General features: G+C 35.8%; 1 protein-coding gene across 12 annotated transcripts in view; it reads right to left on the bottom strand.

Moving 5' to 3' along the window:
• The window catches only part of LAMA2 (laminin subunit alpha 2), a 375,103-nt gene that overhangs the window by 91,652 nt on the left and 256,961 nt on the right, over positions 1-26,490 (bottom strand). For 9 of the 12 annotated variants that reach the window (XM_082757553.1, XM_082757545.1, XM_082757549.1 and 6 more), the window contains 7 exons: positions 22,197-22,314; positions 18,074-18,208; positions 17,302-17,426; positions 13,588-13,674; positions 12,483-12,676; positions 2,251-2,393; positions 1,629-1,727 (listed from right to left, as the gene is read on the bottom strand). In XM_082757553.1, the coding sequence (XP_082613679.1) occupies positions 1,629-1,727; positions 2,251-2,393; positions 12,483-12,676; positions 13,588-13,674; positions 17,302-17,426; positions 18,074-18,208; positions 22,197-22,314 (901 nt within the window). The remainder of the gene's footprint in view (positions 1-1,628; positions 1,728-2,250; positions 2,394-12,482; positions 12,677-13,587; positions 13,675-17,301; positions 17,427-18,073; positions 18,209-22,196; positions 22,315-26,490) is intronic. The other 3 variants (XM_082757554.1, XM_082757555.1, XM_082757548.1) reach the window with 1 other exon arrangement.

Genomic DNA, 26,490 nt, shown 5'->3' with positions numbered 1-26,490 from the left:
AAAGAACAACTGTGCGAAGGAAAAAATTATTAGCTTAAGATTGAAAAATCTTAATAATTAATTAATAATTAATAATCTTAATAATTAATACAAGAAATATAATTTTCCCTGTCTGTAGGGCTGTCATGAGTTAAAAACCTGCCTTGATTTAGCAATCTTTCTTTATGCTCACATACATACACTCGTATGCATATATGTGTGTGGAGGTATGTATACATACACATATGAGCGTGCATATATACATACAATACAGATGTTTTCTTATCCTCTCAAGGTTTCATGGAGTTCTTCAAAATTGAATATAATGCACATAAACAAACCAATTTCTTTGAGAATTTTGGTTCTGCAAGGCATGAACAATTTTAAGACAGGATGCTAAAACTACAGGGGGGATAGGTAAATTCTCTCAGGTGTATACAGTAATCAGTGTTTTGCTTGTTACATTATTTTAATGCAGGGAAGCACCTACTTATGAACATGAGTTTTGCTAGTCTGTTACATTAATGCCTTTGGGACAGTTGTGTTTTTATCGTGGCTGGTCCATTGCCCTACTTTTTGTCCACTAGGTGGCGCAATTTATATTATTTTCTTAGACGATGTCTTTCTGACCAAATAAAGGTCTATACTGAAATAAAACTTTCATAATAAAAAGAGTAAATCGCACATCGATTGAAATCCAAAAACCTATCGCTTTCTTCATAAATGAATTATATAATGCACAATAAACACACACTGCAATATTTGAATTCTCCCTTTAAATATTATTCTCATTTGAATTACTTCATTCGTTGACTCTTAATGACAAGTTATTTGCTAAACCAGAGACATTCACTAGCTTGCTATAAAATTTCCTTAAAATTAGTGCATCAACCTAGGCTACCATTTCCTCTACAGCTCCTGAAGAAACCAGACAGCACAGAAGATAACCTAAAAATGGAAAACAAGAAAAGTGGAAAACAAGACTCCAAACATGAAAACTATTCCTACAATGGGCTTGAGTTGGCTGGGCAATAAGTAACTGAGTGAAGCTAGTTTACCTGTACTGTGAAAGACCATCTTGCAAGAGAAACAGAATGAGAACTATCTTGATACAGTCAGACTCAGAATATTTGAAACAGAGTATGAGGAGATGATGTTGTTGATGCAGAAAGCAGATAGCCATATGAGAGACCATATTAACATTCAGAAGAAAAAGAAGGGAATCAGGGAGCCTGCTTTCCAAAAGTCTTAGCCAGTCAAAGAAGGACTCCAGCCATGTGAGCAACTGTGTGGTAATCACATGGCTTGGTTACTGTTGGGTTTGTAATATAACCTCTAGCTGATGTTAAGAGAAAGCTAATGAATGCTGTATCAAGACCTCTATTTCCTTTAGTCTCAGATTTTCCAAATAAGATCATTCTTTGGTGCTCTGTATGAGCTCTTACCTACATTATAAAGTTTTACAGAAAATATATCTCAATGTATTGGCCCACAAAAAATATGTTATTAGAGGACTTGCTGCCATTTCAAATACTGAAACTGCATCTTATAATTCATCTATTCATTCATGTTTAATTCATATTCAGGATATTTCCATCATTATACAGTTTTAACCAAGCCCATAGACCCCAACGTGATCACAGACTTACTCTTGTCAGTAGTTCATCCATTTCTGTCACCAAGGTATCCAGATTTTCCTGTGCTAGCTGAAGAAGTCTCTCTGGAGCACGCTGAGGTGAAAGCAAATGCTGTTGGGGGAAGAGGAGAGTGAAAGTAAAAATCCGTATCTCAGTGCTTCCAACTATTGTAGAGAAGAAACAGGAAAAATTTCCTTTTTGTTACTGTATGCAATTCCCTTTTGTCATATCCATCCAATGTATTTTCCTCAGGACTCTTGACAGCTTTACATATCTTAGTGGAAAGCCAAAAATTAGGCAACATATCACATATAAAATGTGTATCTGCTTTCTGGACAACTAGCATGAACACTATTTTATGTGTATGAAACATCACTTTTTATGTGCCTACAGCATAATTGCTTACATACGTGTACACAAATGAATTATTGCTGCAAGATTTACATATTAAAATAAGCCAAAATAAATAATTGTAATAGCTATTTACTAATTAGAACAAGTTTGAAATAATTAAATCTTAAATTATTCTTCTCTCAATTCTCTACACTTATGGCTGTATTTTTGGACAGATAAATACAGTTATACTGGAGCATGATTGTATGTGAATACATGATCTTTGCTTATGTATACCTACCTTTAATTCCTGTGTCGTGTTCTCAAAACCATACAACAATTTATATGGAGCAGGCAGTGGACCACTCAGGTTAACACTCATGATCATCTGGTTTAGCTGATCCAGGTCACTGAGAAGGAGTCCTGTACATTCATCATTGCAAGCTGGGGGAAGAACAGCAAAGCTGATTTATTTCTGATAAACGTTTAAGATATATGTTTGAGTTAGAAATATTTTATGGAATAACCTAAAATTGTTTGAAAGGTAATGCTCATTTCAGATAATGTACCCCAAAAGCACAGTGTGATAGGAAGTAGAGACAGCAGCTGGGAAAGAAGTTATTGCTTGGGATTTGGTAATGGACAGTAAAATATAAAACAAAAAGAGCAAAACTGGTAAGCTTACCTCATAAAAAGAGGAAAAAATTAATGTTGCCCATTACAGACTAGCCCATATAAAATCGTACATTAGACAAGCAATTTGGAGGAAGTCTGAGAAAGGTGGACAGGTAATTTGGAAAATCTAGGAGCACTTTAAAATCTACAGTACATTTATGGATTTGAACATAAGAAGAACTCTAGAAATCTTAAAATTTGCATACTTTACAGTCAATAACAGCATGGCCAAGCATGCTTAATTTGTAATGCAGACAGTAGAAAGAGTCAAGGTAAAAATACTGATAGTTTTCTTTTAAGAAATGTTTTTCCCTACCTCCTTTCACTAACCAGCTTATATTTTTCATGTAAGTTTCCTTGAAAATACTCTTCCTTGAAAATACTCTTTAGCATGAAAAATACTGGTTTGTGCTATGTATGCCAAAAGGAGTTTGCATCCCCCCCTTGATTTCTGTTAACACAAGATATTCTCATAACTCAAAGTCTTGTACAGTTTATGCTACAAAGAGGAAAATTCTTCATCCTTTAGAAAGCAGTTGTGGGAATGACTTCCTGTTTCCATGCATAAAGATGCTACATATGACTGGCAAAGCAAAGCAACATCTCAGGAGGTAGAGTGAACTGTGAAACAACAAATTCTCTGGTGATGTTAAGAGACATGGAGGGTTGTACCTAAAATTTTACAAGTATGTAATTATTTCTCTCAATGCTGCTAGGCAGCTCAATGGCTAAAAAAACCACCAAACAACATGTATTTATTTGCAGAAGATGGTAAGTAATTTTCAACAGGGAAGTGCTTTTTTCCCCTGAATTCTATTGTTCATGTATATTAATTCTTTTCTGTTCTTTAAAGTTTTCAGTCACAATTATCTGTTTCTTATTCTGTAGGTTGGCTGTTCAATATAGTGAAAATCTGAGTGAGATACAGAGTAAGGAAGAATAAAGAATACTAGTTTATTACACCATGAAACTCACGTGATGATTAAAAAGGAGACAAGATATATGCTGGATTACTACAGTAAAAAGTGGGTGCAGAACATTAGATACTGTTATTTTAAGGCTTCCTTTTGCACTTTCATTGCTTTCATTTGCAGACCTCTTCCTCCTATTTCTCAGTATTTTGTTACATAATCTGAACTGGAACTTCTCTGTAGTCATTAAGTGTGGGCATGATACATTCCACTTTATATGTTTCTACAGGAAATAAATAAATAAATGCCACCCCAGCTCTTGTTTGTTTTTAGAAGTTCCAGAGAACCAGAGGAAATGCAAATTTTATAGCAAACTGACTGCTTTATATGATGAACATCTCTTCTGTAGCTGGCCAAGGAGGTAGGTAACATGATAACCATTTTGCAGAATGCAAAAAAAAAGTGATCTTAGAGCGAAAGAGGTTTTTTTGCCTTTTTTTTTTTTTTTAAATTATTCTGATGCATTGCTTTTCACTTATTAAACAAAGTAAATCTATTTATCCTAAAAATTGTCCAAGCAGATGGTAATGAAATGCTAAAAAATTGTTATGTGTTAAGGACAAACTCAATTCACACCAATAAATAAAATAAAAAAGAAAGCTTATGAAGATATGCAGTATTCTCAATGAGTAAACTGGTAAGTGTGCTGTGAACATTCAGTATAAATAAACAGGTAGAAGAGAGGAGCTATATCAAGCAAGGACCACAGCTGAGTATATGAGACAGGACTAAGCTACACCAGTACACAGTCTGAAATGAACTGGAGCTATGGCAAATAATTCAAGAGCATGATTATATTTTATGAGACTAAATTTTTCTGTGTTTTTTATCTATAAAATTGTCAGGATAAATTTGTATCTAATATTAAGTAATGCAGCACTAAATTTAGATCATTACAACACTGCAAGCATGTAAGAGGCAAATCATGCAGTCAATATTACAACATTGCAGCAAGCAAATAATGGATATTATTGCGTTTTCCATTTTCACCACACTTTCCCATGCACAGGAAGCCCTGTAAAGGATTCTGTCTTACCTCTTGTGAGAAGCATCTCCAAAGATTGCACGCTAAAGAAATGTTATTTAAAGAAATAATTGATCAAATAGTAAGAGACACTGCAATTTTATGGACTTATTCCATCTTACAAGGAGAAGATAATGTTCAATAAAGGAATTAAGTGATAGAGCCACAATATGTTCCTCCGGTAGGGTGATTATCTAACAGGATTTTTCTTTAATACATTTATTATTGTTAAAGTGCATAAGATACGCACTGCATCTGCATAATGACTAGGTTATTTTTATGTGTGCTTGCAGCCCAGAAAGCCAACTGTACCTGTGTTCTTTTTGGCTGCGCCAAAAGAAGCATGTCCAGTGAGGTGATTCCCCCCCTCTGCTCTGCTCTTGTGAGACCCCACCTGGAGTACTGTGTTCAGTTCTGGGGCCCCCGGCACAAGACGGACATGCACATATTAGAATAATTCCAGAGGAGGGCCATGAAGCTGATCAGAGGGCTGGAGCACCTCCCTTATGAAGACATGCTGAGTGTAGTGATAGGACAAGACATAATGGCTATAAACTAAAAGACCGTAGATTTAGGTTAGACATTAGGAGGAAATTCTTTACTCAGAGGATGGTGAGGCACTGGAACAGGTTGCCCAGAGAAGCTGTGGATGCCCCATCCCTGGAAGTATTCAAGGCCAGGTTAGATGAGGCTTTGGTCAACCTAGCCTGGTGGGAGGTGTCCCTGCCCATGGCAAGGGGGTGGAACTGGATGGTCTTTTAAGGTCCCTTCCAACCAAAACCATTATATGATTCCAGGATGTAAGGGAAACCCTGAAATCTCTGATGTGAGGTTGAACTTATGATAGCTATTGATGCTTCGTTGTTAGTTTCCTGTTGCATCACAAGCACTGAACGCTCATTAGTCTCATTAAGCTTTTGGCCATTACCCTATTTTTTTTTTTTCCATTTTGGCACTAGTCTAAAACTAAATAATAAAAAACCTTCCTTCCATCCCTGTACTCCTTTTTGGCTGGGTCAGAGTGGCAGTATTCTCTGCGGCATCTCATGGTAGTGCATTTTGGATTTGTGACCAAAACAGTGTTGGCAATATGTCCATGTTTTAACTGTTGCTGAGCAGTGCTTGCACAGCATCAAGTCCTTCTCTGTTTCTCTCACTGCCCCCCAGCAAGGAGGCTAGGGGTGGGCAAGAACTGGGGAGGAAAACACAGGCAGAACAGCTGACCCCAACTGGTTATTTCTTATCAGGTGTCATTGTGCTCAGCAATAAAAGCTGAAGGAAAGAAGGAAGAAGGGGGAGACATTTGGAGTTATGCTGTTTGTCTTCCCAAGTAACAGTCATGTATAATGAAGCCCTGCCTTCCTGGGAATGGCTGAACACCTGCATGCTGATTAGAAATGGATTCCTCACTTTGGTCTGCTTGCACAAGCAGTTTTGCTTGGCCTATTAAACTAACCTATTAAACTGTCTGAGCCCATGTGTTTTCTTGGTTTTACCCATCCAATTCTCTTCCCTATCACACTGGGGTGGAGGGGGGGGGAAGAGTGGGGGAGCTGCTGGGTAGAGCTTAGATGTCTACTGGGGTTAACAAACAACAGCCCCCAAAAACCCTAGTAGGGGGTAACTGCCCTATTAACTGCACTAGTAGGCAGTTAAAGGTTCTGGCTTCATTGATATTGCTGCTGGTTTCAGGGGGGTTGCATGATCAATGTATCTTCACTCCAAAATCTAGGCAAATTCAGCTCCAGATCAGGGTCTAAAGTTCTGCCTCAGGTTTATTTCAAACCTTTGTTGTTTATAAAGCCACATTTGCTGGTTCTGATATGGACCAGTACTAGTTAGGTTTATATAGTGCTTGAGAACAGCAAAAGACATTGGGATGTGGGTCTAAACTCAACAGGAACTCACGTATCAAAACCAAAACTAAATGAAAACAAAACAAGAAGAATAAAACACCAAATAATAATAAAGAAAAAAGGTGGGGGGGGGGGGGGGGAGGGGGAACAACTGATATCTTATCAGCTTCCATGTCAAGTAGGGGTATCAGTCCTTTACTGAGCTCACGCAGACAACGGAACTGTTGTGAGTGCAGCGGGAAGTTTAAGACTTACCTCTGTGCCATGTGGGCTCACAGATCCTGTTAGACACACAACAGAGCAGAAGCTAGGCCAATGCTTCATAGATCTGGTGTACATTATCCTTTCCAGATCACTCTGTGAAGGCTTGAAATAAGAAGCTCCTAGCTCCTGCTGAATTGAGGACTGTGTGGGAGCTAGGACATACTCATTTTCACAGATTCTTCAGGATGTGCCTCTGACAAAGACAGCATCTCTGCCTAATGCTGAATTTGGGAGAACTGTGATCATGTAGCTATTGCCTATGTTAGAAGGAAAATATTGTTTCTGTGAGGACCAGTGACTAGAAGCTCTCTCTTTATCCTGGGTGCAGCTGGGAAAAACTCCCTCTCCTTGCAAGTACCAGTCTACTTGAAGTACTATAGTTAAGTGTCTGAGACCTGGTATAAAAAGAATCTCGTCCATCTTTGTCTGGTTGTGTAATTTTCTCCTTATTCCAATAATGAAGATTAAATTTTTTAAAGATGTAAGTTTGTTGACTGCAGCATGACTGAAGGTCCAATTTTTTTTTTTTTTCACAAGACTGAATTAAGGAAAAATTCCTAACAATTAAATAACTGCTTGATCTCACTAGGTCATGATTGATTGCTGTTCCTCTTTAATTTCATATAGCAGAAGCAAACTGAATGCTTTTCTTTTCTTTTTTTTTTTTTTTTTTTCTTTCTTGACAAAAAAATTATGACAGAAGCATCTAAGGAACGGTTCTGCTTTGTGTTGCAACTGAGCTCAAAATATCGAAGCCAAAGTTTTCTGTAAGTCCCCATTGTAGTTACAACTAGTGCCCTGAAAGCATTCAGAAGGTGAGTACTGACTTGCCATATGTTTAACAATAAAGCCTTGAAGTTCTCACTATGATTTTTTTTTTCCCCCTGAACACTGCACAGTAGCAAGCACAGTCATTGTTCTGACAACACTGCAATCTATGGTTCTTCATTTTATGTACTACACTCTACAACTGAAGCGAAGTGGAATGTCACAGGGTATAACAAAAAACACACCAGAGAAGTACTAATATAAGAAAATGCACAATTGCTACAGGTTTCATCCAGCCCCCTTTATAGCTCCTTTCCACTTTATCTGGCTAAGGTCAAAGCTCTCTGGAAAGGGTAAAGAAAAAGCACTGGGTGCTTTGGCTTGTTTACATAATTCTGGTGTGCATATGCAAAACATGGCTCAGTGATCTCAGCCTCCCTGAACATACTAGGTATGTAGATGAACTGAGGTATCATACATACACCCTGTTCATCATACAACTCACCTGCGTTCTAGATTGAAACTGTTGGGCTTAAGTAAGAAAACTAATGTCTTCAGTCCTGTGGTGAGTATAGGGCAGTCAGCAATTGCTTGTTGATAACTTTCATCGGAATGAACACTGAGGTATATTTATTACAGTAAATATGACAGTGATGCATAAGCTGGCACCAATTGCTTAGAAGACAGTTCATTTGTACTTACAGATAAAAATCAAAATCTGTAAGTGTTAGAGAAGATTTGGGAGAACTTCTGTCATATTTGAAATTAAGCAAGGATGTTGCCAGTATTACTAAAATCAGCTTGCAACCATTACTAATTTTTCTATTGACTACTGACTGTTTCAATACAGAAGAGAAACCAGGTCTAAGAAGTGGATTACTTTAGACCAAAAATTACAAGGAAGACTTCATCAGCAGAATATTATGAGTACATGATGATCTGGTTACTTTAGCTGGAGAAATAATCCAGTTATTAACCATACTAATGCAAAAATTTAGGATTTTTATGATGTATAGCAGACCACTCAAACCCTTGCATAACCTCTTAAAATAAAGTCTCCCTTTTGGATATCACTTTCTATCCTATAATTGCACATAAGAGAAAACAACACTGTTTTGTTCTACGAATATAATGGACAGTAAATTCTGCCTGTGCCATTCACCTATAATTATCTTTCCATTGTTATTTAGCAGTAAACAATTCTTCCCCTTTGTACAGTGGCTTTTAAAAGATATATTATCTTTCCATTCTACCTGTAGTTTTCTAAAATATAACTGTTATAAAACAGTATTGAAAAACTGTATGCACTGAGCAACTGAAAAATGACACGTTAAGAAAAAACAGCAAGAACTTAGTAATTCAGATTTTCAGCTATATCAAAAATAGAAGATTTTAATGAACATTCTGGCTCCTTTGAGTCTTTTTATGTCTTTTCACTGCAAATTTTTGCACTAAAACCTTTAGAATACTTATGATAAGGGATATATGGAAATTTAAATGTTATATTTAAACAATAATAGATTACAACATTGTGCATAAATTCTCCCTCTAATTGGATTTAAATATGCATTCCTTAGCTTTTATATAATTTTGTGTAGTATGACCTTTGATAGAATTTGCCAAAAATTCATTATTCAAATGCTTGTTCTACGCTAAATATTCAAAAATCAGTTTCCACTTTCCTAAATATTAAACATAACATTATACAGCTTAACCACACTATGTTTTGTATTACTTACAACTACATTTATTCAAAAATTGATGATTGTATTTATATGTATTTTCATTAAGCTAGACCATTTTGCTACCTAACTTGGGGCTCTTTGCACTTGTGACAGCTACAAAGCAATCGCACCAGTATTTGAAATGAAACTCTGCAAATGAGCACAAGTAGATACATGCTTACAGTTCATTTGAAATATGGAATGCAAACAGGATTCTACATATGGCATTAATTTTCTGCACATTAAATTACTTAATCACTACTATTATTACCATTTAGGTTTCATTACAACTGAAGCTAGTCAGAAAATAATTTACTGAGTATTTTGGAAGTGGTTGATACATAAAAGTAAAAATATGTTTTATACAAGATCTAATCTTCAGTTGCATTAAATTCAGATTGGAACAAAGAAATGTTATGCAAGTAATGTAGGAAAATTTCAGTGTTTCCTCAAAAGATGCAATGAAACCCTGGAAGAGGTTGCCCAGAGAAGCTGTGGGTGCCCCATCCCTAGAAGTGTTCAAGGCCAGGTTGGATGGGGCTTTTGGGCAACATGATCTGGTGGGAGGTGTCCCTGCCCATGGCAGGAGGGTTGGCACTTGATGGTCTTTAAGGTCTCATCCAACCCAAACCATTCTGCGATTCTGTTTCTAATGGCTCTCTATAGCACAATGACTTGTTTTTTTGCTGTGAAAAACAATCCAAAGGATTGTTTGTTGGTTATTGCCAACAATCCAAAGGATTGTTTTTCAGATGAAAATCAGTTATCTAGTTGAAGTAAAAAGGCTGCTACAGGTAGTGCAGATACATTTTAACACCACCACATGATTATGTTGCAGTTAAATCTGAAATTATAACAGGACACAGCTTTTAAAGCACAAAGGTGGAAAATTGGATTTGCCCGCACACAGCTTTTCCCATTCATAGTGAGATTTTTAACCATATTATCCACACAATGAAACAGTCTGATTAACAAACTGGAAAACCACTATAAATCAAAACTTGCACTTAAGCTGTTTTGTACAATGAAGAACTCCGCAACCCTGGATATCCAAAAGTCTGTTTTAAGAATGCTGATAAGGTCAATAACCAACAAAACACAAACTGAGGAGTGCCTAAGGCTGAAAACGTTTGCTAGTCCTGGTATTACTCTAACAGATACTCTGGATGCTGAAAAAGTTAAGTAATTTTCATTTAGATACCACTGCAGAAAACAGTTTCCTTCTCTTAAAGTGTTGTAGCTGTGACAGCTATGGACTTAACTCATGATTACACTTCTTGACAAATAAGCCATGAAATAGAATTGAAAGTGTAGTTATTTCAGGAAAGTAGCTACTTACTCTATTTGCATTCATTTTGCTGTAGTTTGAAATAAAGATATATGATAGTTCAGTATTAAGTCCTAAACTGCATCACACTGAAGGACCCTGGAAGTTTTTTTCCTTAAGTACTCTAAGCTTTTCATCAACGAACTGATGCTTTCTATATTACTAATAATATGGAAAAGTGTAAACGTAGATATTCCCAGTAATTTCTCTATTCATTTTCAAAGAAGAGTTGTACCTCTGAATCGGGACTAATGTGAGCACTAAATTTGGTAGACCCATTTAGAAGCCTAGTTCTGCTCAGACCCAATCACTATGGGAGAGCTGATCACAACCATTAAGTTAAGTGAAAACATGTTCTGTGCTCTGTAGCCCCAGACTCAAAGTCTTCCTGTCTTCTTGCTCAAGAGTTAAATGTGTGGCTTTTTTGAGTATCCACTTTTTTGAGTATCCACTCAAAAAAGCCACACATTTAACTCTTGAGTGACGTGATACCTTCAGCTATTTTTTAGCACTTCTTGTTTTTTGTTGTTGTTGTTGTTGTTGTTGTTTTTTTCTTTCTGTTTTTCCAATTTGCAAATTGTTTGCAATTTGCTTGAGCTGAGCTGTACTAGTTTACTAGTTGATTTTAATATTAAGAGAAATGTGGACCTCTCAAATCTCTGGGTATTTAGGTAAAGACTGACTGCTTTCTGTTGAAAAAAAAAAAAAAAAAAGAAAAAAGATATCATTTTATGATATGGTATATGCCTTGAAAGGTATATACCACATCAAGGTATATGCCTTGATGTTACAGGCACCTCTCACAGGCCAAAACCCCAATAAAATGGAAAAAAAAAATCAATTGAAATTCTATAGCAGATAAAAATCAGATAAAACATTAAAACTAGTTAATTGTTCCCTCTCAATATGTTCAAAGATGCACAGAATAAAAGTATAGTATAGCTTAGTGGATCTGGATCTGTGTTATATTTTAAAGTACACAATGATGGCCTTGAGGAAAAAAAAAAAAAAAGAGAAAAGAAAAAAGAAAAAAAAAAAAGAAGCAATCACAAATTACTTCCTACTCAGGTTGAGGAGATGAAGGAGAGGAGTGGAAAGGAAAACACCTTATATTTCAGTTAGGATTTACTAAGTGTTCTGGAAAGGTTTTGCTACCTGATATATTTAATAAGACATAAGTATATAATATCACAGGAAATGAGATTGTGTGCTCAAAACACACACTATAATATCCAATGGAAAAAAAAATCCAAACAATAATAAAAGACAAGACACTCACCACACAGCAAAACCACAGGTAGGACAAAGATACTAGTACTGTAAAATGCAATCTGATATTTTAGGATGAATTGGCTGTTAGTTTTTGCTTTTTGAAGAAAATATGTTCTTTGTTCCTGGACAAACCGTACTGTAATTCATTACATATTGTAAATTAATATAAATACAAATGGTTGTTGAACTAACATGACCAAGCAAACCTTGGCAAAAACTTTTCAGTTTCTCTGTATGGCTCATGACTAATAGCATTGCAACTGCTGGTTAAAACACTTAGGACAACACTAAAAGGAAATCACTAATATAAAATATTTAATCTGTCACAACAGCAGTGCCAACATTTAGGAAGACTACAAACTTCAACACTCCTTCCCTCTTCCCTCCCCCCCAAAAAAATAAAATAAAATAAAATAAAATAATCCTTCATAATCCTTCAAAGTTTTGTTGTCAGTTTTCAGTAAGCATGTAAAAAAAAGTACTGAGAGTTTTCCAAACATCTCAAGGCTTGTGAAAAAAATAGATCAGAATGCCAAAGTAGTCAGAAACTCAACTAGTATTTTCAAAGGAAGCCACACCACAACTGACCACTGTAAAAGCAGAAATATGACAAACAAACAGAAATTCTCCAATATTACATTAGTATACGTACAAATGCATTTCATGCCATCACGCGCATGCCGGTGTTCACAGCCATCACACTTCCACCCTGTGAATCCAGGCTTGCAAGTGCACTGTCCAGTGACAGGGTCACAGGGAACAGGCAGGGAACCATACTGATCACACTCACATTCTTGGCAGGAGCCTCCTAGAGTTTGTGGGTTTCCCGTGTAGCCAGGAGAACATCTAGACATCACAAATAAAAAACACATTTGGCCAACTGAGAAGCAAGGTGTACTATAATGAATGCAATGAATGGCAAGACTGTAAAAAAAAGTATAGGTATATCCATTTATGAACCACTGAAAAAAAAATACTTTGGTGGTTTACAACTTGTTATGCATTTAAAGATGGAGAAAATGCTGCAAACTGTCCAACAAAATGATAATGGGCATAATCTCATAACCAGGACATGGAACAGTCCAGACAGAAAGAGTACAAAAAAGTGACTTCAGTTAAATTTCTGTTACACTGACACAAAAGTTCCTACATTACCTATGTTTGCTTAAAAGACCTTTTTTTTTTTTTTCTTTTTTTTTTTTTCTCTCACCACTAGCCACTTGTATTTTGCATTAGAAGTGAAGTCTTAGTAGTCACTTGCTGATTGAGATCATCTTAATCCCAGTCTCGCTATGGATGGGACACCAGTTATATTTTGGGTTATTAATTTGCAGTTTTGTTATTAATATGTTTACATGTAAATGTTTTTCACAGTCAGTGCCCATGCGGACATCGTAATCACTTGAACATAGGGTAAGAATGACATCAAGTCACACTATAAATATGGTATCTAATTTTTGGTAAATGTAATGTTTTTTGTTTCAAATTCTGAGACCGAGGGATAAACAAGACAAAACCAAAAAGAAAGTACAACTTAGACAAGATTAGTGGTATAAATAATACTCACTATTAATTTACAGCATGTGTGTGTAGGAATGGCCTATTGCGGCTGACTTTGAACCACATATAGAAAGTAAATAACTTATCCAAAGGAATGTATTTAAATATTAGTAAACATACACTTATAGCATTGAGGAACATTGCTCTCCTTCATGTGTTTCCCCCCTTTCTCTTCCTTCCTTTTTCATTTATCCTACCTTTCACAGTACTGGCCTTCATATCCATGTGGGCATTGAGTACACCGGTAATCACTAGGTCCTTCCACAACACAAGAAGGGCTGAAACTAAAACAAAAGCAAATAATAATAATAATAATAATAAAAATAGAAAATAGCTTTTTGTGCTCTATTGCATCATCACTCTAGTCACCTGGGCAGAAGGGTACATGGTAAGCTCTATACTTTAAAGCAAATGGCAGCAGTTTCATATCTGCTCATAAACACCCATGGGAGACCTTTTTTTTTTTTTAATCAAGAATTCTGCAATCATCTTGCTGTGATACTGGCAGAATTTAGACAAATTCTAGAAGGGCAGAGCCAACAAGAGTAGGATCCAATGAGACGAGCAAGTCAACAATGCCCATCTTGTAGGCCCGTGTGACTGAATGGTGCTCTCAGTGATCAAGAAAAGGAAGTAATGGAAATGATGTGAGAGACATGGTTAAGAAACTGAACTAGCAGACATCCAGTCCTTCCAGTCAGTTTTAATATTACTTTGAATAAAAGGAAGAGAAAAGACTGCCTACAGACTAACTAACCTTAAAGCTATATTCATGATCAGGAAGCGGTTATATTTTAATCAAAGATGACAGTGGATTATTTCTACTAAGTCATGATGTATGTGAATAACTGGTGAGTTCAGTGTGTACCTATGGGAACAGTGGGAAGTAGCATGCTTTATTAGCACATAAAGTGCCTGCACAAGCTGTTACAACAACAAAAAAAGTGCTAGGAGATGAAAATAAACACAACTGAATATGCATATGTAAAAATCATTCAGATATTTGTGGAATAAGAGCTAGAAAAGCACAGAGGTAGCTAGTGGTGAGCCCAAAGCTCCTTCCTGGCACAGTACAGTCAGCATCCTACTCTATCTTGCTTATAATGCATTAAATCGATAGTGATTGAATGAGTAATAAAATTATACCTTTGCAAAAAAAATGTAAACAAATTGATCTACTACTCACAAATTCATTATCTAACAAATTTTCAGCTCCATTACAATAGATTCCCACTCCCAGAAACAATTCATTCCTTCTGATTTTTTTTTTTCAGCTCATCATGTATGAAGCTGACGGCTCACTGTACAGAAATATAAAACATTATATAAAACCTAAAACCTTAATGGAGTTCTGTGAAAGGTCATAAATTAAAATAATTGCACCACACATTCATAAATAGTATCATGTCAGTCATGACATAAGAAACTAATGAGATGACTCATTAGCTATCTACGTTTCATGCAGGTTATGATTATTCAACTACCATACAATACTTGCGTGTAGTTTGATTTTTTTTCCTGAGTAGGATCTCAAAGAGTTTTCACTAAGCTGCACGGCGCACAGAAATCCAACATGTGACACTGTACTGGGTCTGGGTAAAACCACCACAGACACCTTCATTTTCCACCTAATAATACAGCTTTATGGAATGGGCCTATCCCACCTAGTTAGGCATGTAGTCTAAGCCAACTGTTCAGGAATCTTCTATCAGATGTGGAAATATGGAGATGTACAGACAGGTATACACATGCAAAACACCTCTTCCTCTTCCCCCTCAGCAATGGTGGTTTCCTGCTGTTATAGGCGAGTTGCATAGTTTTCTTAAGTTTTCTGTCCCACTTCACTGATTCTACAGGCACATAAATTGTTGATGGCTACTGCTACAGAGGTAGTAAGCCCATCCCTCATGTCTAGAGACATCTGAATCAAGCCCTAAAAAAATTAGCAGTTCTGTTTCTGGACACGTTCAGATCTGTATCTTTTCCTGACAAGTGTGAAGAAACTGGATGACTATCCCATGATTAACTGTATCTACTAAGCTCAGAATGTTATTAATCTATCTCCTACAAGGGCTTTTAAGCAAAAAAGCCTCTTTACAAGAGGCTTTATAAAAGGCCCTGTAAACATACTCTTGTGCAGACGGTGGAGCAGATGCTTTGCTCGCTCTCCTCCCTTCCTGAGGCAGCTCAGTGGTTTGGGTGCTCACCCAGGACACACACACTGGTTGGAGTCCACACATTTCTCAACTGTAGAACATTTCAGAAACACCAATTTCTTGTGTTTTAAGTTAGCTTTTAAACAAAATAATGAAATGATTTCTGGAGCACAAATTTGAGAATAAATCTAAATTCTTGTAGCTGAGTCCCACAATCACCGAGGTGGATAGTCCTCCTCATTTTCCAATCTGCCACCTGCATTTCTGGGCAAACAAAGGTTCTTAAATCCCAGAGAAAAAAAAAAAAAAAAAAGGATTAAGAGGTATTTTCAGCACTTCCTGCTGCTAGTTAGCAACAAAGTGTTTTCCTGTGTATTGGCTAATCTGCAAAGCTGAGAAGCATGGTTGATCATATTCTTAGCAATTTGAATGTCCTTTGTTGATATCAGCAAATAGAATGAATAACTAACCCATAACAGAAAACATGCTTGTGAAAGAAAAAAAAAATTAAAAAAAAAATCAGAAAAATCTGTAGTCATAGTATCACAGCATCATAACACGGTTTGGGTTGGAAGGGACCTTAAAAGACCATCTAGTTTCAACCCCTCTGCCATGGGCAGAGACACCTTCCTCTAGACCAGGTTGCCCAAAGCTCCATCCAGACTGGCCTTGAACACTTCCAGGGATGGGGCATCCACAGCTTCTCTTGGCAGCCTGTGCCAGGGCCTCACTACCCTCAGAGTAAAGAATTTCTTCCTTATGTCTAATCTAAATCTGCCCATTTTAGACCACTTTCTAATTTTCTGAGATAAAGGATACTTCTTTAATCTCTTTTTATAATTGTTTTGGCTGTTCTCAGCTTGGTATTTATGAGGTTTGGAAGTTCTCTTAAAAACACTTGCTTTGGATAGAAGATCGCAAAGTGTTTAGCTCCTGTTGTTTGTAAAAGGAATGCTGTCCTTCAAAAACCACTTCAAAATGATACGATAAAGAAGAGAGAAGAGAAAACATCTTAGATATACTGGCTGAAATACTCCCTATAACATCCTAAAGGTCAGACAAAACACAGACAAAATGATTTTAAGGAACACTTCCAACCTTTCAAGAGAACAATCCTGAAACACAACCCTTTTTAGAGCAGTACTATGGTATGATTCCAAATACCATTTAGAACTTCCCAGCAAAACAACTCAAATCTCAAGTGCTAAAGTATCATCTGTTGGGAACACATGCAGAGACATCATAGAAAGGCTCATTAGCATAAAGCAACCAACAAAATTTATGCTGCAATAACTATATTGCTTTTAAATTATTCTATCTTTCACAAATTGCCTAAAACTCATGTAACATTAAATAAGGAATCAATAAATTCCACAGCGGAGCAAGAAAGGCACTGTAATACATTTATACCAACATAATATATGAGCATAAGACTTTTTACAGCTCCCTTGTGGCCATATTGTATTTGAGTTCTTCTCTAGCTTCATTTGTGAGAATACCTTTATAACACATATTCATTATCTGTTGAGTATTGCATTTTCTACCACTTATTAATTTATTCATCACAAATTAGCAAGGGAGCAATTTTTGACTTTTAAAGGAAGATCAATTAGCAGAAGTAGATACAAAACTTTTTAATATGGCTCTGCGTGATACAGTCCTCCTGTAGCCATCTGAAAGAGGACACAGTAAGCCCAAACTGAAATGGTTGTTTGCTGGAAAGGTAAACTCTTTGTTGTGAGTTTTCTTGCTTACTTGTTGCTGGAAATGGACAGGGGACAAGCACAAGGCTGACAGTCCTCTGGAGAGCCTCGGACAATGCCGTAAAATCCCAGTGCACATCTCTCACAGTGGGGACCAGCTGTATTGTGCTGACAATCCTGCAGAGGAAGGAGCCAGAATGAAAGCTGTATTTGATAATTACAAGAAAGCAGACAACATTTTGTTCCCAACCTCAGGGATTCAAATGAATTGAGATTCATATTTTTTTTTCTGCCTGATACGATTCACAGTGGGACTGCTTGCTTTAAGCATCTATCAAAGGCATGCTGTGTTACATATGGGCTTTACACAGTGAAAGAATGAAGGCCTGTAGCTAGCAAGATGAATCCTAAGGAATTTTTTAACCCATTCATCCCTCCTACCCTTCTCTTTTCCAGCCACTGAAGCAGCTGAAATAATCGATAAAAAATCAGTCTTACTGTATTAGGTCATGTGTATTACTGCCCTTAAGAGCTGCATTATGTTTATTACAAGATGTGTGCACCTTTAGTTTGCAGGTTTTAATTTCTCTTTTTATACAAATAGGAATTCAGAGGCAAAAAAGTACTGTATAATCTTAACCCCAGAAAACCAGAATGGAAAACTTTAATAGTAGACAGTTTGCTTCTTTTGGTCCATTAACTTTGAGAGCAATTTATGTAAAATTGGATTTAAATAACATCCTTTATTTTAATTTGGTCCAGCTACACAGCTTATGAATTTTACATTACGTTTAACCTAGTGCACAAATTCAGAAATGTAATACCTGACAAATTGATGTTTCAGGGTCACACATAGTACTGTGTCCATGACATTGACACACAACACAGGCACCTAAGGACTGACCAGGTGTCCTTCCTGCATGTGAGGTTGGAAGCCTATAAAATCCTGGAGAGCATGACTGCAATAAAAAAGATGCAGAAGAAAACAGATCATTACAGAGTGGACTGGGTATAGAAAACATTGCAAGCTCATCTTTCCAATCACCAGTTTTTACAAGTTGTGAAAAGAACCTGACAGGCTTCCAGCTGAGTTACAAACAATATACAGCACTTTACAGATAACAAGAACCAGCCCTAATTGGAAACATTGCTGAAAAATCCCTGGAGCACTCCATTGGTACCAGGCTTTTCATATTACAGCTTGAGACCTTTCATTCAAATGCTGAACACCTCACTGTTCTCACTGTGAACCAAACATCCTTCCTTTCATTTCTTAAGAATAAGGTTTGTTTTCAACATAAATTTTTTTGCATGGACTGTGGAGAGGAAGCATGATGATTCTGTTTTCTTCACTCTTGGTGAGCTTTTCAGGTTTGACAAGCTAATATCTGCCTACATACTGCCTGATGGATAACAAGCAAAAGCCGAATGACAATAATCAAAAAAATGGCTGCATGGCTGCATTATTTATAGCTATATAACGTAAAGTCTATAAAAGTAGAGAATTCAAAATATTAAAGGTTTTCCATGTCTAGAGACTATTAGCTCCAAAAATATTTATCTATCACTGAGTGCCCCCTACCCAAGTTTGGCAGTAAAATTCTAAGAGCAACCCCAAAATTACCAACAAAGTTGACACATGCAAAATCCAGCACTTGATCTTTCTTTCAGGCTTATTATGCAAACGTATCAAAGTGTCTACTTATTTCCCAGAAAGCACACAGCTACAGCAGCATAAAAATAGAAACAGGACCATTTTGATAGTTCAGATCATTAGGGATAAGTGCATACAGGCAAGTCACCTATCCCATATAAAAACCCCACCACCTAGTGGTGCTAGGAGCCTGTGAAGGCTGTCTGATGTGGTCATTTCCTACTGTTGACCCAATTTTGTGCCTTTTGGACAGTGTGAGTAGCACACCTTTTCACAAAGCAGTAAAAGGGATGCAAAATAAACAAAAAAGAATCTGGAGTAAGAAACTTTTTATTATCAAAAGCTGGATTCTTCAGTCAAGCACTGCCTGACATGCTAGATTCTATTCATACTATACCTCTCTGACAGTTTTATAATCATTGCCAAAACATCCAGGAGTAAATTATGGAAAGAGCATAAACACAATTATTTTCTTTAGAATCATATGGAAAGTAATCTAACTTACTTCTGCTTTTTCCCTTTATTTTGACTTAGACTATATTAAGATCCCTGAAGCATAAAAACTGTCTATCTGCTTTTTCATGGTTTGTGAAGAATTCTAATTTAGATAAATAATCTCATATATGAAAGTAATTTTGTTTCTTACTATAATTTCCTAATTTTTCTCCCCTTTCCATTCCCAAAGGAGCTGTTGTCCAAACATAAAATGGTACATAGAACAGATTGAGAAGTTCTGAGTGACTTTAGGATCAGGGTATAAATATATGGTACATCCTCAAACAAATCTAAATTATTATTTTTTTTTCTGATACACAATTGACATTCTTGTCACCTATTTTGATCTAAGCATTTCTGGGATGAAACAGGACATACACAAAAGATGTAGTAGTAGACTATTTATTCCTTTATAAAGTGGTTAATAAGTGTTTCAGAAGTAGCCATTACGGAAACTCTTACCACTGTTTTTTCAGCCTGTTTCCAGATTAAAAGAAAAAGGATATAAATGTCCTCATAATGAAATTACAGACATTACAGGACAAGCCATAAATAGATATGCTATCTATTTATGTTAGCATTTGCTTAAAGATGTCTGGGTATCAAGTATTTTTTTCTCCTGTTGAAATCAGATAAACCTTCACAGAACACACCACAACCTTCACTAAGCACACTAAAAATAAACTAAGCTATGAGCATGTGAAGATTACACAATTAAGCACAAAGTATGAAGGTTGCAACTGAGACATTATTCTAGCCCCTGGTGTGAATTAAAATAAAGTTCTAATTACATTATCATATATTTTCCTTGGAAAATATAGTTTGTTGCAGTAATTTTAACCAAACAACTGTACTTCTGAACAATTGCTGAAGCTTATTTTCTCATATATGCGTATTTACATACATTCAGGTACATGCTCTTATCCAAAAAGCATGCAAAGAAGACGCCTTCATTCATTTCCTTTCATACATTTCCTATGAACTCACTGTTTCTGTTGCCTAATTTGCTGCATAAAACAGTTCTGCACAACATCTGAAATGTAACAATGCATCTTTCCCTTGATTTCCTCACTCCAAATTTTCTGCTGTTGCTGGCTTTGGGGAACCCTTTACAAGATCCTGTTCAGTCAGGATGGCTGAGGGATTTTGACTGAGAATACTCAAGGTGTTGCTCACTGCTACCTCCACCTAGCAATTGCAACAAAAACATTTGGAATTTCTGGTACTGCTAAAAATAACATAAACATGCTGTTTTGCACACACAGAAACTGCAAGGCCAATCATCAGGAGCACACACAGAAACTGCAAGGCCCATCATCTGGAGCACACACAGTCATAAACATTAATTAACTTCTATTCTGCAGTCACAGACTACACATCTTAAACTCTTTCTATGGTACCTATTGTAAGACACAATTTACAAAGCACACAAGCCAGATGATTTTCTATAAAACTTGGGAATTTTTGAAACATGTAAAACAGCATGAAAATATTTAGATAAGTAAAAAATAAATGTAGCACATGTACAAGAAGCACCAAGTTCACCCAGTTGACCAAAGATTTTCTCCTGGTGTTCAATGACTTAGATATTTAACAAACTTCAACAGTTCAGGACAACAGTTTTTATTAGTATCAGATCCATTTTCTTTTCTTTTAGGGGACAGTGGTTTGACCACTTCTAAGAATAAAGCAAAATGCACCACTTGGGCCATGTTCCAGAATTTCTGCTCCCCCTTAAAAGCATGTGTATGGACTGAGCAAGATCTTGTTATGGGAGCCTTACAAAATCACTGGAAGAATAATAATTGAGGGGAGTAAAGTGAAAGGGTATCTGCCAGGTCACAGTGCTCCTATGTATTTTCATAGATACACTTGGACAATCATAAGCTTTCAGAAAACTGACAGTTTGAAAATGATCAGTAGACTTTGGCTGAAGCTTTGAAAACATTTTCCTTGAAGTTTATTTCATGAAGTGCAGATGTGACAGCATGTCCAGTCAATATATTTGCTGTTTGGGCACTTAAGCAGCATGTAAAATAAGAACAAAGTAGGCATCTTTTAATCTTATTAGTGTTGGTCCACAAAGGAATGTGACTAACTCTTTCATTGAGAAAGATAAATATGATGAATTTATAGGTTCTAAATTATGACCTTTTTGACCAGCTGCTCAGAATGCACTATTTCAGGTTTTTGTTTTGCAATGACTTTTCTTTTTATGTATTTCTTTTGCTATTTGAGTTATTCGTTATAGTAAAAAAATTAAGAAATCAAATTGAAATGCTGTTTATTTTTCAAAATAAAAATTTTCAATCAATCATAAAGCCTTAAAAAACTTTATGTGAGAATTGAAATAACAGGCAAGGCAAACTGAAAAATCTGGAAACCTTTATAAAATGGAATTTCAAAATTCTGCACGGGTATGTTTTTATTGTTTGGTTCCACAATTTTAATACCAATCTTTTATTTATATATATATTTTTTGTTTCCAAGTTTATAGTTATACTTTATTTTCTGAATTTATTTCAATTGACAGATCATTAAATTTTTATAAGTAGTATGTAACCTTTAATTATTCATTTTTACCAATATTAATTTGTAGTTTACTTACAAGAATCAATAATTTATAGAATTTATTATTATTGAACATAAAAGCTTCTTGTGTTTTGTTTTTCTCCATAGATGTTGTGAATCATCAACATGATAAAATGATGCATATATTCTCTAATTGCTTATCACATCTTACTAATCAATGGAAAACAAAAAGCATAAAGACTTTTACTGGAAGTTTACTACTGTACCTCACAAGACAAACCAGAATAACCCTGTGGGCAGACACATCGCTCAATCAAGTAAGCCTGAGGAGTCATTCCAGACACAGTGCCACTTTCAGCAACTTCCATTGAGATCTCAGAAATCCTGAAAAAAAAAAAAAAGAAAAAAAAGTGGAGGAGTAAATATCTCTAATAAGAGTAATGAAGCACTAACTCAAAACCAGTTAGTTCATAGTCAGCTAGTACATGGACTTACTTAGCTGTCTGTAGGCTTCTTCATCTACAGGAGATAAAACAATTTTCCTAAGGAAATAGCAAAGCTATCAATACCTCCAGCCTCATAGCCTCATTGTCCATTTCCAGACAATCACATAAATACATTTTCTAATTGATTCTACTTTTTTTTTTTTTTTTTTTTTTTAAATCTCTTTTCAGTGAAACTATTAACAACAGCTGAAATCTGATTCTTCATTCAGAGGGACTTGTTAAGAAATCGAAGTTGCATACTAAATGCAGTTCCAATTCATGATACTCAGAGGTACAGCAGTAAAATTGCTCAGTACATGATCTTTTGATGAGGAAACTATTTAAAAATATCTATCCCCTGCAACTAAAACAGTTTAGCAAGCTCTAGAGCAGACTTCAAAGTACAGATTTCGTTTGCCTTTCTTTGCTGTAGCCAGAGCTATGGCCAGATATCCATGTTTTCTTAGGATCACCTAGATACAAAAACAATTTAAAGCAAACAAAAAATCCTACCACACAGGCATCCAGCATTATCAGAAATGGTTACATTTCATGATGGAGCATCCAACACTAACTTTTGAAATATTTATTTGCTTTAATAACAATATCATTGCCGTCCCCCCACCTATCCTCCCCCCCCCCGCCGCTCCCTGTCCTTCCAGCATGCACGCTGATCTGCCATTAATTTGTTTAAAAGAATATTGTGATCTGAAACCCCTACAAGTTTTTGATAAATAAGGAGGTTAGAATAGTGTAAAATTTTAAAACTTCAAATGAAATGCCAAACTAAGAGAAAATGTTGAAGAATATGTGAATAGCTAGCTGAATAATCATAGATAATGCTGTTACATCCGGTGTCTGTGCATAGGGTTAATGCACAGAAAGTCACAGCAATGCTCGTGTTCTGTTCATGCTCATAGGCTGCTCATTTACTCCCCAAACTTGATTACTGAGCTACTGTGGCACTGTTCTGCACATCAGCCCATAGGCACTGATGTCAGGATGACCATAGGAAAAGCAAAAGCTCACTGCTGGGGAGTTTTCAAAAGCTCACTACTGGGGAGTTTTGTGAGTGAATGTAGGTGATCAGAACTATACCTTTTAATACCTTGTGTCAAAGCAAAATCCCCCAATCATCTACTAATGTTAACCCTGTGCTATCTTCTTACCACTTGAAGAAAGGGGTGGTTCAGTGGAGCAGGGAAATTGAAAAACAAAACAAAACAAAAGATCAAAATAGAAAACTGAAAATAAAGAGGGCAAAACATTTAGATCTGATGTGTCAATGTAAGCATATATTGAAATCTCTGTACATTTAATAGAGAAACAAAACAAAACATGCCTCCCCATCACCTTCAAGGCTCAGGCAATGGTCTGTGTGCTGCAGAAAAACTATTTACTGTCAGAAAGCTGAATTTACATAATAATATACTCTGGGACCACAAAGCTACCTGTTGTTTGTGTGAAAATGTTACTTAAGGAAGGTCAGGCTTGGCTGATTCTTGGAACATGTCTAATAGGAAGCAGTCTAGCTAGCAACTGCTATCTGATCAGTGTCAGGGATATTGAAATAATTCACAGTCAAATTGAAAGCATACTTCCAATTGAAACTAATTTATTATCACAGCCCAGTTGCCTGCAAAGCAAAACAAAATCTAATAAAAGAAATGTTTCAATTTAGAGTGGTGAATGTGAAAATGAGGGCAACAAAATGAACACTATAGGAGAAAAATGTTTGGCTTTGGATTCTGAGCAGAAATCTCTAAATCACTAGTAATGCTGCAGCCTTGAAGAAAGAAAAAAAAAGCCCAAAGTTATATAGCTTAACATTGTTGCTAAGCTATATAATTAACACCAGAATTGGGCTATTTTTATTTTTCTATCACCTGCCACTGCTTTACTTTTGAATGCTTTTCCTATGGTTTATTATTTATCTGCATCTTTTAAACTCTGAAATTGAAATTAAAACATGCTTAAAAAATTAAAAGGATTTAATATATGGTATTTTCTTAATGCCATCCCAGTTTTCCTTGCCTTATACTTTTCCACTACACACAGTCAGGTAGAAAGAGAAATTTTAGCTGTTTATAAACTTGCATAACACACACTATTTATACAAATGTTTTATTGTAAGTCATTTAATTCAAACATATGTTTAAAGTTGAGCACATGCTTAAATATTGTCTTTAGAGAGTCTCAGCCTATTTTTAATAAAAGCCTGCAATTCTTATTCAAACTAATATCCCACTAACCTTTATGAACATTTTGGGGAATTTACTTTGTGGTCTTAAGCAAAACTTCCTTTTAAGTAATTCAAGGTATTAACTTGAAAAAAATAATAATGCACTCCAGATGCTTATTTTCTACTTATAGTCTCAGATGCCATGCGATGAGTATTACCTATGTAAGTAGACAGAAATCATAAAAATCTGTTGTAACATAACCACCTCCAAAATCAAACACATTATTATATGTGAGGTTATGACTTCAGATGGAGAGTTGTCAGAGAGAAGAGCTGAACTCTTCACTAAATTCTGCTGTCATATAAAATGTTACGTTGTGAAATGTGATGTTGTAAAAATACATTTTGGTTCTCTAAGTGCCACCCTGCAGACCTGCTCTGAAACAGAAGTCATTCTGTTCTGTTAAATCCTCATTACTAGGTAAGCTTGATAAAATGGTGGCGTACTACAATGCAGGTGTAGATCAGACATGATAAGATGATTATATACATCTCAGAACAAAATCATGAAAATGAAATTTCATTTTAGTAACTTTGATTACAGTGCTTGAGCTGGGACAGCATTCAGCTTTTTCTTCCACAACTGAATTAGGATCTGTAGTATACAAAAGGAAGGGTGTGCAGAAACAGACCCAAAACATGGATAATGCTTCTCAAATTTTCCATGTCACATTGGAGTTACACACCTCTTTCCAATAAGAATTCCTTGTACTTGTAATACAATATTCTAAATGGAGTATGCCAAAAATAAATGAGATCAATGCAAAACGTTCATGGCGTCTGTTAATACTTAGTATTGACGCAGTGCAAGATGGATAAAAAAACACTTTATATTTGGTGTCTTACAAAGCTGCATTATACATGCACCTACTATTCACTCTCATAAACTTAAAAGTGCATGTTACTACTGATATGCTTGTAACACAGAAATATAGAAATAATTTTAGCCTATCACTTTCATGATAGAATTATAAAAAGGACCTCTGGAGACCTTCCTTTGGAGTTTATCTCCAATTATTCCTGTGTCCTTGCTATCTTTTTTTTTTTTTTTTTTTTTCTTGCTAAGGCTATTGTGATTTCATTACCAAATCTTTTAGGAATAGTCTATACAACCAGAACTTCTTTACCCCCAGAAAGTTCTCTCTCATGTCTAATGTAAATCTTTCCAGATGAAGTTCAAGCTCATTTCTTTTTTTAAACTCATCCACCATGGCAACAGAGAACTGATTCTTTTCTTTCTCTTTGTGGCAACATTTTATACATCTTAAGGCAGATTCTAATTTCTGAATAAATGTGGTTCTTTACATCTTCTCTCACGGGTCACATTTTCTGACCTCTGATAATGTTCACTGTCCTCCTCTAAATGCTTTAATCATTTTTTCAAAGCCGGATGCTTAGACTTTTCTAGTGGTGGCTGTAATTAAAAGATTAATTCCTTGCACTTTGCAGAATGTTCCTGTTTATACATCCAGGTAGAATATTTGCATTTCTCAATAAGCATATTATTACAGAATCATGTACATCTGGCAATATGCTGTAAACAACAGACCTTCTTTGAAGAATAGGAACTTAGCAGTTCCTTGTTTATATATTTTGTTCAATTGACTACTCCTTTCAAAGTATGAACTCTTACAGTTAACCTTTAGACTGTAGCCAGATTTTTGTATTATGCCTCTTATATTGCTATCTGATATGTTTATATTGCTTCCTAATTTCATGTTCACTTCAAATTTAGTAAGCATTGTCTTTATTTCATCATCTGACTTACTAATGATTAAACTGAGAAGAAAATATTGAATTTATCTGCTCCTAATATATTTGGTTAAGTACCAT

The sequence above is a fragment of the Aythya marila genome (assembly GCF_965140915.1).
Source record: "Aythya marila genome assembly, chromosome: 3".
In the NCBI taxonomy this organism is placed as follows: Eukaryota; Metazoa; Chordata; class Aves; order Anseriformes; family Anatidae; genus Aythya; species Aythya marila.
Note: the sequence above shows the minus strand (reverse complement) of the source record. Positions and strands in the feature narration are given on the sequence as shown.